Here is a 13,253-nt window from a genome sequence, read left to right on the forward strand (position 1 = left end):
GTATGACAACCAAAACCGCTATACCGAATTAAACAAATCCTCTGTGCACACAGGACGTTATAAATGCTCCTTAACGTGAACGTGTATGCCCGTAAAATGCATAGCGTATTCTCAGGTGTCAGTATAGTTGCAATGTACAGACGGAGTGACGAAATCAACTCGTGTGCAGGTGTTAGGTGGGGAGCATTAACATGGCTTAGGAAGACCTCCATCCAGCAGTGGATTGACCACGGTTGATTATGACGATGTCACAGATAAACGACAGTGAGTGGTTGTGCAAAACGTGTACTCACCTCTGTGGCAACCAGACGTAAGTAGCGTCACTGCTTGAGACAAAACGTCCAGTGGTGTCTCGGTCATCCTTCATCGGCTAGAACATTCAAATAAGGCGAATTGTCACTCACGGTGTAGCAAGCAAAGTAGCCGGAGAACTCGCCTTGTCACCTCTCCTTATCTCACTCATCGTCTCGTATGCGCCATCACTCTGCAAATTAGTCTCCCTCCTGGCCTCTTTTCAGGACGGCTCAGTAAGCAGCCCATTGCATCGACTCGGATCTCAAAACTTCCAACCGGACCAGAGCCGGTGGTCTCGACCCTTTTGTCAGAACACCAAACTAATTCGTTTGCCACCCAAAGTGGCACCAGTAACCACGTAAATTTACGCACACACACACACCAGAGTTTGAGATGTGGGGACAAAAGTCACAAGCAGCACGTCTTTTACCTGCTACTGCTGCTGATGCCTTGGCCACAAAACCACAAAGTTGGCAGACCGTAATTAATGGTGGGGGATGGAAAGAAAAGGAGACAGAGAGAGAGAGAAAGAAAGAACTCCCCGCCAACGGCACGGCTCGCGATGTGAGCGATGCATGGAATGCGGGGATGCCTAGGGCAGGTGACCCAGAGAGGCGACCGCCATTGGCTGCCCCAGTGTTTCTATTGTGCCTGGCTGCATGCAAATGATGGACCACGGGGTGCTTGGCAGGGCCACACTGGGCACACAGCCATTGCAGCATCACACAGCGTGACCATTGTTGCAAGGGGTGGTTGGTTTAGTGAGGCCCCCCTACAAAATGTCACCGCAGTGTTCGCTTTCCCGAGGACGAATGTTACATCTCAAACTGGTTTGCGAGGTCGAAATGTCGACGAAGATCTTAAAAGACAGTAAAGTCGTGTAATATCCATGACTTGCACGTTTCTTTGGTCACCATTGTAGAAAGAGACTGTCATGGCGTATTGCTTCGTGAATCAAGTTAATGTTTATTATTTTAGGCACATAAAAATGTTTGGTTTATTTTAGTACAGCTGGATTGTACATTTATTGTTATAAAGCACAGTGATGTAAATATTAAGCTCTTAGTCAATTGAAAAAAATCTCACGTGATCCAATGAAAAATTATTTAGCATTTTGCCCAATGTATTTAGTGTGTATTTCAGATTGTTCCACGGCATGTTTCGCTACACGTGTTGAACTGAATTCAAGAAACTCCCAGCACGTTAACCGAAATGTCAGAAGTGCAACTTGCGGTACCACCAAAAAACACATCACAGGATACCGTACAACTGCGGTAACCTACCCTGCTGTATTTACACTGATCAATCTTCTCACTTTTTCAAAAGGCATTGCGACTGAACCCTTTTGTGGAACACCGAATATTATATCCTGCTCCAGTTCTTTGTGTTTCGCCAACACCAAACACTACATAAGCACTGTATACAGTTGATGTACCGGTTCACAGGAAACAATTTGTTCATTCGACACCATAATTTTTATAATTTTATTCAGTTATGACAGTATTTACAGTTTGAAGCAAAAGCAGGTAAATACAATATATGGCATATCACAACACTACAACATTTGCCAAACCCATTGGAAAAAAGAAAACATCATTGAGAATTCACAGATGCCAATGTAATTTATTGGCACAAAATAACACCGTGCTTAGAAACACGTTTGGTCACTTCTTCTGCAATGCCCGCTTTCCTTCTCCCTTCTTTGGCTTCCCTTTCCCCCGAAGTTTCTTGAGTCTCTTCATCTCTTCCCTGAAATCCTCGTGTTCATCTCTGAAACAACAAAGTTTCACCATAGGACCATCAACCAAGTCTCAGACATACTCATTACAGATTTACAAACATTACAAACATCACTCAAGATGAGCCAAAGGAAAGTGTTAACAATAGACATGTTATGATTAACCTACTTTCAAACTAAATTGTAAAATCTTTGGCTGCCAATAGATGATTTTGTCTCTTTACCACCACATTTGCATTGTTTCTATTTTTAGTCTCGTTTGTATAATTTTGTTCAACGCATTGGTCCAAGTCATCCTGCTATCTAACAACTCACCGAGCACCTGACCACAAGCTGATTTAATCACTCGATATATTACAGTAGATGTTCTCTTTGATTCTCTTGGGCATGTTCCCTCCGTTGTCTACCACTCGGTTGTTACTCTCGACCATTGTCTATCATCCCATCGAATTTTGCTGCTAGTAACAATGTGACCAAAGGTGTGAAACAAATGGTTCATCCGTGAGCTAAGACAAGGACAGCTGCCCACCTGTAGAGGCCATGGAAGCGCAGGGTACGCATGAGCTGCGAATACTCCTGGTGCGCTGGATAGTAGTTGACCACGTCCGGCTGCTTGGCCATGGGCCTCTCACTCATCAATGACACCACCTTCATAGAGGGTGCGTCGGTGGGCCGCGCCACCTCGCCGAAGATGCGTGCACTCAGCCTTGCCATGCGGCGCGCATAGTTGCTCAAGGTTGGAATCGCCGCCATGTGTCCTGACAGCCAGTCTGCACTCCATGGATACAGAGGGACATTGAGTCATACTCAGGGCACGCATGGGGCACGCATGGGGCAGTGGCTCTTGCGGCAGTGTTTGCCACTTGCTGCAGAGGCATACGGTTCGACTGACAGACCACCCTGATTCAGTCGGCTTTAGAGTGGGTGTTAAAGATCTCGTGACAGCATTATGGTCCAAATTTTTTTAACAACTCGCAGATTAGTTACTTTAATTGGGAAACACTTATCAATCATTGGTCCCTGAATGCAAATAACATGACCTTCCTAGAAAGGTCTTAACCCAGTGAGGCTTTCCTAGGTTAACGATAACACTTGGTGGACATATTCTTTGGTGGCCAGTTGCATGACACATTTTAGCCTTATTTTGCCATACACAGTATTAAATCACGAAATGTGTTTTTATGCAACCAGTCAGATGCCTGTGGTTCGTTGAATAAAATATCCTCAGTGTGACTTGGTTTGCAATGTAAATCAGTGTGATCTAAAAATCAAACTAAGGGTTTGCTTTCTCAAGTGATAATGGCAGGTCAAATTTCTGATCTGGACCAAAGATTATAGAACTCGGCAAAGCACTGAACTGAAGGGTTTCGACTGCAAGGCAGTTGCTCTAAGCATTGAGGGTTGAGAATGCATCAACTTTACATTTCAACATGGCAGGTTACATTTGGAATTCCAAATTCGCATGCTTGTTTTTGTTGTAATATGGTTCGTATTGGTGAGAATGTATTCTCAATGCAGTATTCTATGCAAAATCTGAATTACTACTGTACAGCATTCTTAATCGGTTATCCAATTAACTTTTTATTTAAATAGCAGAAACTGTTAAATGCGGCCACGCACGAAGGGTGGACAGATCCACGTTCCATCGCCGCCTGTCTCCCCACAGCTTACAAAGCCGCAGCAGATACCACTGCTCATTTAAGGCCGAGTGGACATGGAATCGAACCCAGGTGGGGCAGTTTCAGTTGCGCAGTGTGCTAACCACTGAGCCACCTCTTGATGCGCTGCACACTCCCCGGGTTGTACAAACACAGCCTCTTTGTTAATCCACTGCTGGATGAGGGCCTCCTCACGCAGTGTCGGTCGTGGTGATAGTTATTTGACCATACTTTACCACTCTGGTCAATGTTGACTAAAGGCGGAGGAAGCATGGTACAGAGTACAATAGATTGACATCGCTCACTCGAATAACAAAACGAAGACATAAACGCAGCAGCAAATAAAGATGCACACAATTAGACCTTAAGGTTATTCAACGTTAAAAAGTAATATTACCCTGCAGCTCAAACAGTGGGAACGGTGAGCGCATACCAATTGGTGCCAACGCGCACGAATTTCAGTTTCATTTATTTGGTATAGCCGTGAGCATACTTTGACAAACTAGGGTGTGCATATTTAACTTAATTTTCTAATTCAACGTTAACAACAACGCTAATAATGGTTATCCGTATAGTTAACGTCTCGTTATCCTCCGACTTTACCCGATGAGGGCCTTGGTCTGGGGGTGCGGTGACCTCCACACGTGTGGACACCACCCGGAAGCGAAACACTTCCGCGATAAATTGTTCGCCACGGAATTTTTCGTTTTAGATTAAAATTTTAGTAGATATTTTTTATTTTCTCAACCAAACCAGACGATAAATCATCGATCGGATAGAAAATAAACACAAAATATATATATTTTTTTCGAAAACTTCCTGTTTAAGAGTCGTGGACCGTGTTTGATCTTTGACCTCCGACCCCCACCCCGGTCGTGATTCCGTCAAGAGAAAAGCGCGCGAGTTGAGGTTTTAATTTCGCTGCACGATCATGGCTAGATCGTCCCAAACGTCACCATTCTAACATTATATATACACATAATCCTGTTAATAGAGGATGAGTGACTCCCTGTGTTGGGGTGAGCCTACATAACGCGTACAGGTGAGCTGACTCAACATAATGACTCACACTGCGAGATGATGAGCTTACTTAATCCGGTAAAGGCATGAGTTATCTTACTTAGTAGGGGTGAGATTAATGCAGTTGTGGGTGAGGAGCTCACCGTAGGGTGAGATGAACACAGTTCTGGGTGGGGTGAACTTACCACAGGTACGGGTTGAGTGAGAATATTACTCCGTGTGTGTGTGAGCTTGCTTACTACCAGAGTACAGGGTGAGAAGCTTTTCTCCATGTGTGTGGTGGTGAGATTAATAGAGAGGAGCTCACTGGTGAGGCGCTTTGTGAAGAGCGTAAGGCGTTGTTTGGTGAGCGCGGACCATCGTGAGGAACTTGATATCGACTATTGTGTGAGCTGCTCGAACACAGACATCGATAAGCAGACTATGTATCTGTCATATTCTTACGTTTTTTCGGTAAAGTCACGTCGTGGCTGTGACGGTTCCACCTGAAGACGGAAGCTTGTGTTGCCTCCGAAACGTCGTGATTTTTATTTTATTTTACTTTTATTAATTTGAATGTTTTACCTACGTGACTTTACCGAAAAACCTAAGAATATGAATCCTTGCAGTCACGAAAGCTTCAAATCTAGAATTATGTATCTGTCCGCATTTTTTTAAATAATATAATTTTTTTACACATCCCATCAGTGAGTGCATAATTTCGACGGCGTGGAGCACAGGACATGCAAACTTGACCGGCTTGCACCTTCGGTTGTCTCATCAGCAGTCGGGCTTGGTTGAATCGATGCCAATGAACCGCCTCTAATGTTAGAGGTAAGGTCGCCTTGACGAAACGCTTCTTGTATATAGAGGATGAAGCCCTAAGGAGGGTTAGGAGCCCTAGTGTCGTATACTCTAGAGAATGTATAGATGTATAATTAGCGCCTTATTCCAAGGCGCTTTACAGCAATTTTCACATTGTACGTACAATGATGGTGGTTCAGATAATGGGTGGGATTTTTTTAAAGTGGTGGTGACAGGAGAACACAATACCTGTCAACCCCTTATCAGTGCCTACCTTATTACAGGTCAATTCAGACCTTATTGATAACCCCGTGCTCTTATAAATCTCAGCGTTCATCCTGCAAAGTCCCATCACAAGGAAGAAACACAAACAAACAAAACAATAGTTTTTGCCCGTATTGAAACGGCTGTACACCGTATGGACGTGAAAACTCAATTTCCCTGTACAAGAACACGGGGTAAACCGTATGGGTTGACGGGTATGAGAGCAGGTATGTATGTACTGTGTGTATGTTGAACTTTCGCACAGTACGTAGGTTAAGGAGGGGTTGGGGTTAGACCTGCTCACAGCTGGGGGGCAGGTGAGAAGCATGATGGGCCTGGGAGAAGAGATGGGTTTTAAGTGAGGAACAGAAAGTAGGTTATGTCGAGGAGCTCACTTATAAACTTAGTACACCAGATTACATTTACAGGGTGGTCCAGATGTCTTGTGACCCCCCCCCCCAATTAATTCACCCCAAATTGTGTTTCTCCCTTTGCATATTCATCTCTGTTTTAAATAAACCTTCCTTCAAAAAGATTACGTTTTAGATAATTAAATGGGGGTCACACGACATCTGGACCACCCTGTTGTATTGTTTATTACTGCAGTAGATTATATTGAGCGTGGTGAGGTGTGGTCAAATAAGCTAACCACGATCCGCAGGCTTGAGGAGGCCCTCGTCCTGCGCTGGCTTTCCAAAGGGTTGTAAATGTGCATACACGCCGAATATATTTGGTGGGGCTAGGAATGTGTTTAAATACATTTTACTCCCCACGTCATGACAACTGTTTTTGATTTGGCAGTGATGCACCCATCATCACTGACATTACCTGCAGAGTGGTAGAGACAGGACGCTCTTCACAGGTACACACATCCCATTCATTCGCCGTGTGCATTAACTCGCTCTCCTCTACTACTTCAGCCCACGGGTGTGTTGGAGAGTAAATCCACGACATCGACAACTTGAGCACGACGTTTCGCTGGTAATTACATCCAGCGTCGGGCGATTTGCCAGAATAGAAAGCCTATGTGTTACACTTACAATGAGATTTGAATTAAACTAAAAACAATTATTATTATCCATGAAAGAAATGACTTTATGTATTCGCCAACACCAAACCATGAAGGCCAAGTTTCAAGTTTGTTTTGTTAGACCAGGTGAGAAAGCAAGAGACCAAGATAGCCTGATTTGTAGTTGGCTTCCATTGAGAGTAAACATATTCTTAGTACTTTGAATAAAACTGTTATATCTTTTGATTTAAAGATTTAGTGACTGTAGGGATTCATATTCTTGGTTCTTTTGGTAAGGTCACGTAGAAGGGAAACAATAAAATAATAAAAATATAAAACAATACAATTCTCACGACGTTTCGACTGCAACACAAGCAATCATCATCAGGTGTGAAAAACACAGCAAGAAAATTTGAAAAAAGTGGCGTTTTTTTCTTAACGTTAGCACCACGGACAGCGATTTTGGCAGTTATATATTTTCAACTGTTCCTGTTTTAAATTATTTCAATATCCTGCACGCCTTTGTTTATGCAGGTGGTGACAACAATTAGGTGGTGTCACATCTCCACAACGCTCGCCACAATGGCGGTTAGCAAAGGCGAATATTGGTGCATGAAACTCAATTCCTTGCCCGGCCTTCCCCTCTGGCTGCAGTGATGAATGGCAAGATCATACCATACACGCCACTGGCTGTGGATTTCTGGCGGGTGGCCAAGTTCCCCGAGGCGAGGATTTTCTTCCTGAGCCATATGCACGCCGATCACACAAGTGGTCTCACCCCGACTTGGAGCCGGCCAATCTACTGCTCTCCCATCACCGCCGTGCTCCTCAAACACAAATTTAACGTACGTGCACGCGCCTCACTTGCTCACAGAAGTTGGCGGTCCGTCTTTTTTTAAATCTGCCCCAGGCGGTCACCTGATATTAGTCATGTTCGAAAGCCAAACGGACTGTTTTATGTTTAGCTTATAACGTTAGGTTAAGGAATGATGGTCATTGGTTAAGACTAACAATGCATTCGCAGCCAATGGAGAGAACACTTTGGAGAATAAGTCCCAGCGTGGAGATGGAGCAATGAAATTGGCTGGCGTCCAGGTGCTTGTTGGGGTCTTTCAGTACAGGACCATGAGCTATGGTGAAGGCTTGCTGAGGTCTTCATCCAGCAGTGGATTAATCGCGGCTGATGATTTTGGTCACTGGCGGAGCCAGTGGGGGGTGGGGGTGGCACGCGCCCCCCCAATGATCCGATCGAAATCCCTGATTTCGATCGGATCATCGGGGTTTATTAGTAATAAATTGGCATTTTGCGAGCCCCAACTGCCACTGTGTAGCATATTATTACGTGCCAGGGACTCTATGAGATGATAGGACAATAGTCTGAGTCCATAATTGGCAATAAGTAATAGCAAAGCAGTTATAAGTGACTCAGAATTGTGCGCAGTTGCGTACACAGTACATGACTTCCCTGAAGGCATACCTTCAGCGAGCGCGATGCCGATCACACACGGTTCGAATTCGACCCTCGATCGATGGCTGCGCCATCGCCGCACACGCGTCGAATAAAAAGCAAGGGACAAGTCCTTACTTACTAACAACTCATCATTTTTAATTGCCGGAGCGGTTGCCCCCTCTATCTGAAAATCCTGGCTGCGCCATTGATTATGGTATTAAGGAATATTTAGGTGCAGCCTCCCAAAATGTTTTTCCAAATAGCTTGAACAGTGGCCTTTCAGGGGCAGATGATTGGTATAATTAGAGGCAATGTCTTATAATTTTGGGACTAAAATAAAAAAATTAGAGTTCCATTAACAGATTTAAATGCCATTTTATCAAAATAGAATGTGAGTGCATGAAATTCATTTCGTCAAAAATGCATAATTTATAGAGTTTGGCATGGTGACATGTATTGATAATGCTATGTAGGTTTGTGAAAATCTCCCAAACTCGCTGAACTGTGTGTTGGTCATGAGGTTGCAGTTGAGAAAATGATTTGTGAACCCATCTGTGCAGAAGGTTGAGTATTTTCTCCATTATAAGCATGGGGTTTCCCTGGTTACTCCATCCAGTTTCTACCCACATTAAAAAAAATATCTTTAATGTGGCCAAACGTTGGACCCTCCTAAAAAAGTCGTTAGATGAGGTAAGATACAATAAATAAATTGATGAGAATGGCAGTGCAGTGTATTCTAGGAGGAGCATGAATTACAGTACATCACCATGAAAATAACACGTGTTTGTACATACACTGCACGTGTGTGAGAGATAATCGAGCATTGTGTGACGGCGATGTTTAAACGATCTGTTTAGATTGCCGACAAGTTCATTCGCCCGCTGGAGCTGGGAGAGAGCCACTGTGTGCCCTTAGATGGAGTGGGCACAGAAACGATGACGGTGACACTCATTGATGCCAACCACTGCCCGGGTGCCGTCATGTTTCTGTTCCAAGGTTACTTTGGCAACATTCTGTACACAGGTATGTGTGGTGTGTGATTTGAAAGAAATACATTTTAATAGCTTCCAGAATATAACCCCACATGCTTGGTTAAATTCATGTGGTGCCAACTAGTGGAGGTACGATTGACTGCATGACAACAATTGTAATAATTCGTGAAATTGTAGTTGTTGCTCTGCATCTACATCAGCCATACGAAAGAAGATGAGTGATTCGATTCAAGATTTTTTTTTTACATTTAATGGACACAAATGACCACAGTGATCATATGAATCACATCACATACAACTATTGAAATCGATACACTTAAATTGTTATACAATGTCATGGGACCTCCTTTGTCAGTACCAAAATATGATAATCGGTTTTACCCCTTTTTTCTGGCAACAAAACAGGTGTTAAGATGTTTAAACACCAAACTGAAACCTTTTACAAGGAATCATATCTGCATTAACCACAACACTTGTGGTCAGAATGCAAACAAAAAACATACTCTGTTAAGAAATGCATTGTCTTTGAAACTGATTGGTCCACACCAGAGACAACTTTCTTTGGAACCGAGTCTCAAAAGGTGTTAGATGCCTTTTGGCGTCCTCTGGTCTAACACCGTTTGAGACGAGGCTCAAAAGAAAGCTGTCTCTGGTGTGGACCAATCAGTTTAAAAGACAATGCATATATAATCAGAGTATATTTTTTGTTTGCATTCTGACCACAAGCATTGTGGTTAATGCAGACACGATTCCTTGTAAAAGGTTTCAGTTTGGTGTTTTAACATCTTAACACCTGTTTTGTTGCCAGAAAAAAGGAAAAACCTATTATCATGTTATACAATGCATATCGTTTTAGCTTAACAATCGACGTTGATATATCAAAGCCTCGTTACACCTCAGATACCAACTATGTCTGGAAAGTGTGAACCTATGCTTCTACACGTATCAAATATTTAATTTAGAAACATGAGCACTCATTAAGCTCTTTTTTTAAACAATGATACAAATATCTCAAAATATTTTTCTTGTTCTCTTATGTTCATGAATTAAAATTTTTATTTGATGGATTCTGGTTGGTGCTCAAATTATAGACTCAAAATGTGTTTAATTTAATGAGGGTTTGTATACTTACAAATGCGAGACTTTAGTGACTCTATTTGGAATGTTGGCCCTTTGCTGTAGATAAGAAAAACTGCTCGTACATTGAGCATTCATTCTCTTGATTTAAATGATAATTTGGCGTTTTGCAGGTGATTTTAGGTTTATTCCAGAGATGCTGAAGCTGCCTCTGCTGCAAACCAATATTATCATCGATGTTCTGTACTTGGATAACACATACTGCCCTTCAAAGTGGCACTTTCCTTCACGAGAAGATGCCACAGAAGAGATCAAGATAATAATACGAAACCACCCAGACCATCAGGTTGTCATCGGTATGACTTGGTTTTCTTCATATAACAACTTTTATTTCAATGCATGAAATTGCAACACACACAGCCACTATTCACCCCTCATGGAGACTTAGGTTTATTTCTGCACCTTTTTTGGTTCTTACCTGGTGGGAATTGAGTTCCAGTGCTTTTTATAAACCCCTTGTTATGAAATATGGTTATTCGATTATATCAGTAATGAGTGACTTTTTGTATAACATCTTTTTCTTAATGACAATGGGTGGATATTGCATTACCTTAGTATATCATCCACGTTAAAAACACTACTCATGTTCAGTAGAAACTTGGGATATGAAAAACAGTATATCGATGAAAAGGGCATAATTTAAAACACTAATTTCTTTATGCTACTACTCATCTTTTCACAGTTGTTCTGTATAGCCCTTTGGTGTGTATTGTTCAGCACAATGTCCTACATTTCACTGTCCATTCTAGGAGCTTCTTCAAGATCTGAATTCTCTTTTGTGTAGGCATATATTCACTCGGGAAAGAGTCTCTGCTGGTAGAGCTGGCAATGGAGTTTGGGTGGGTGGGGGTAAGTCCAGAACGCATGGAGACGCTGCAGCTGCTTGGCCTGCCCAACGTGTTCACGACGGCCATAGAGGAGTGCCGCTTACGGGTCGTGGACGCACACCAATTGAACAGCCGCAGCGTGGCACACTGGAACTGCGAGTGGCCCACCATCGCTGTGCTGCCCTCAGGCAACCGTGCCGGCCGCCAGCCGTGCGACTCCATTTTCATCGTACCCTACTCGGACCACTCCTCTTACGGCGAGCTGTGCCAATTTGTTGCCGGGCTGCAGCCGCGAGCCATCGTGCCCATCAACAAGGGGCCCAGTTGCGAGGGATACTTCAGGGAGTTCCTCAGCACCGCGCAGAGCAGCCAGAGTAGAACGATCATTATTCCGGAGTCGGTGCAGAGGTTCATGCAGGAAGGCGGGGTTTCTGCTTGCAGTAATAATTGTTTGCCGAAAAGGAGAGCGCGGATTTTTCGGACCTCCAGAACGCACATCCCCAAGGGGGTTTGCTTTGACAGTCCAAAATCTTCAATTGCAAAACATTCGCCTCCACGTGTCATAATTTCAAGTTCTGAGGATGACGATGAAGCTGGCGATTATGATTCCATGCGTGTTGTAAAAAATGAAGATAACAAGTCCTTTACCTTGCCTTCTGAATCGATTGCAATCCAGTTAAGCTTTGAGAATGATAACATAAGTGATTCAAAATCGACCAAAGTAATCATGGACACAAAGTCTTTCTACAAGTCAACTGTTGAGGCTTCAGTTCATTCACATGCCGATAAATCTATAGTGAAAAAGAAACTTGATTATGCAGAAAGTCTGAGCTCGGAGTCCTTCACAAAGCATGTAACATGCGTCGAAGATAAATGCTCTTTTGACTCGTTGCCTTCCCCTTCACGGCGGCCATATAACGGCAAAGGCGACCGGCAAGGTGCACCGAGCGAAGCGCTCGTTTTAACAAACTCTCCTAAATCCGCTGATGGTCCCTATCTTGTGGGTGCACTTTCGTGCAAGAGTGAGGGCCATCCTGTGGACTTTCACACACCATTGATGGGTGGCAGACTTTCTGTTATTCTCAAGAGAAAAGTGCAGAGCTGCAGCCAGACCCAGGCTGGAAAATGTAACCTCATATTGTCCCCACTTCATGCCTTTTTGAGTGAAAAGGAGAAGAGGTTGCGCTTTAATCGACTTGTGGAGAAGTGCATGCAGCAGAGGAAATAAACGCACCGTTAGGTGGCGTTTTGCTGGAGCAAGCAGGTTAATTGTGCAAACGAAACTAGCATAATTTTCTAGAAACGTATTATACTGTACATGTGTAATTAAATTATTAACTGTGTTTTTAAACTTGTTTTCATTGTTTGCATTATTTACAGCATAACTTTGTTTTTTTTTCCACGTTTAAAAGTTGTATTTGTGGGGATTAAAGGACTTGTTCACACTGAAGGGTCATTGCAAAACGCTTCCCGAATTCAATTTCATAATTCACCCGCTCATCCCTGGTACAGAAGCACACGCAGGGGTAGGTAATGGTTACATGCTTGAATCACCAATTTCTCCTTTACAAAGGGTTGTGAGGTACAGACGTCTTTCATCATCATAAAGGACACAAGTCTGGCCCTCGTCAATATAGAACTCGCTCGGGTGTATTCATGTAACATAGCCACCCACATTACATGAGGAATTTGGTGGGGGTGGGGAGTGGAACGTTGAAAGGGGGCTTTTTTGCTTGGTCACTGCATTTGTTGGTCTGTTCAATAAATACCTGAAAATAACAAACACGGGTCTGTAACTTCTCTACAACTACTGTGATTTTAAAACATGTAATGCTTTGTATATCTGCTTTGGGCCATACATTTGGGATGGCTCAAAAAGTATGTGATATCTTCAATGTGCCATGTCCAGTTTAAAATGAAAACTTTCAAAATTATTTGTTGACGTGAAAAAGTTTACTAAAAAAGACCGAAACGAATTACAAAGTTCCATATATGCCATACGACCTTATACAACGTGGGAAATGCTCCATGTACACAACACAGTAAATTTAACATTTGCACAATAAGCATTGATGTCTAAA

General features: G+C 43.0%; 2 protein-coding genes across 6 annotated transcripts; one reads left to right on the plus strand and one right to left on the minus strand.

Moving 5' to 3' along the window:
• Window positions 1-1,758: 1,758 nt before the first annotated feature.
• MRPS33 (mitochondrial ribosomal protein S33) lies at window positions 1,759-4,337 on the minus strand. Of its 2 annotated transcripts, XM_078872581.1 has the most exons (4): window positions 4,294-4,319; window positions 3,795-3,944; window positions 2,562-2,802; window positions 1,759-2,064 (listed from the first exon to the last, which is right to left on the minus strand). In XM_078872581.1, the coding sequence occupies exons 3-4, from the start codon at window positions 2,783-2,785 to the stop codon at window positions 1,959-1,961; spliced, it is 330 nt and encodes a 109-aa protein (XP_078728707.1). In that variant the 5' UTR covers window positions 2,786-2,802; window positions 3,795-3,944; window positions 4,294-4,319; the 3' UTR covers window positions 1,759-1,958. The 2 variants fall into 2 exon arrangements, with proteins under 2 accessions (XP_078728707.1, XP_078728706.1); XM_078872580.1 differs by lacking the exon at window positions 3,795-3,944 and having other exon boundaries at window positions 4,294-4,337.
• Window positions 4,338-4,592: 255 nt separating this feature from the next.
• LOC144944437 (5' exonuclease Apollo-like) lies at window positions 4,593-12,831 on the plus strand. 4 transcript variants are annotated; one of them, XM_078872582.1, is made up of 7 exons: window positions 4,593-4,732; window positions 5,398-5,523; window positions 6,678-6,738; window positions 7,421-7,611; window positions 9,074-9,239; window positions 10,459-10,641; window positions 11,130-12,831. In XM_078872582.1, the coding sequence occupies exons 4-7, from the start codon at window positions 7,423-7,425 to the stop codon at window positions 12,398-12,400; spliced, it is 1,809 nt and encodes a 602-aa protein (XP_078728708.1). In that variant the 5' UTR covers window positions 4,593-4,732; window positions 5,398-5,523; window positions 6,678-6,738; window positions 7,421-7,422; the 3' UTR covers window positions 12,401-12,831. The 4 variants fall into 4 exon arrangements, with proteins under 4 accessions (XP_078728708.1, XP_078728709.1, XP_078728711.1 ...); XM_078872583.1 differs by lacking the exons at window positions 5,398-5,523; window positions 6,678-6,738; XM_078872584.1 differs by lacking the exons at window positions 4,593-4,732; window positions 5,398-5,523; window positions 6,678-6,738 and adding an exon at window positions 4,892-4,900.
• Window positions 12,832-13,253: the final 422 nt, after the last annotated feature.

The sequence above is a fragment of the Lampetra fluviatilis genome, chromosome 34 (assembly GCF_964198595.1).
Source record: "Lampetra fluviatilis chromosome 34, kcLamFluv1.1, whole genome shotgun sequence".
Lineage (NCBI taxonomy): Eukaryota > Metazoa > Chordata > Hyperoartia > Petromyzontiformes > Petromyzontidae > Lampetra > Lampetra fluviatilis.

Bases quoted from the DNA above. Each gene is read 5' to 3' on its own strand.
- MRPS33 (XM_078872580.1), bottom strand. From the start codon at position 2,785: ATGGCGGCGATTCCAACCTTGAGCAACTATGCGCGCCGCATGGCAAGG. The intron at 2,065-2,561 runs GTGGGCAGCTGT...TTGTTGTTTCAG, and splicing joins CGCTTCCATGGCCTCTACAG to AGATGAACACGAGGATTTCA.
- LOC144944437 (XM_078872582.1), top strand. From the start codon at position 7,423: ATGAATGGCAAGATCATACCATACACGCCACTGGCTGTGGATTTCTGG. The intron at 7,612-9,073 runs GTACGTGCACGC...CGATCTGTTTAG, and splicing joins TCCTCAAACACAAATTTAAC to ATTGCCGACAAGTTCATTCG. The intron at 10,642-11,129 runs GTATGACTTGGT...TCTTTTGTGTAG, and splicing joins AGACCATCAGGTTGTCATCG to GCATATATTCACTCGGGAAA.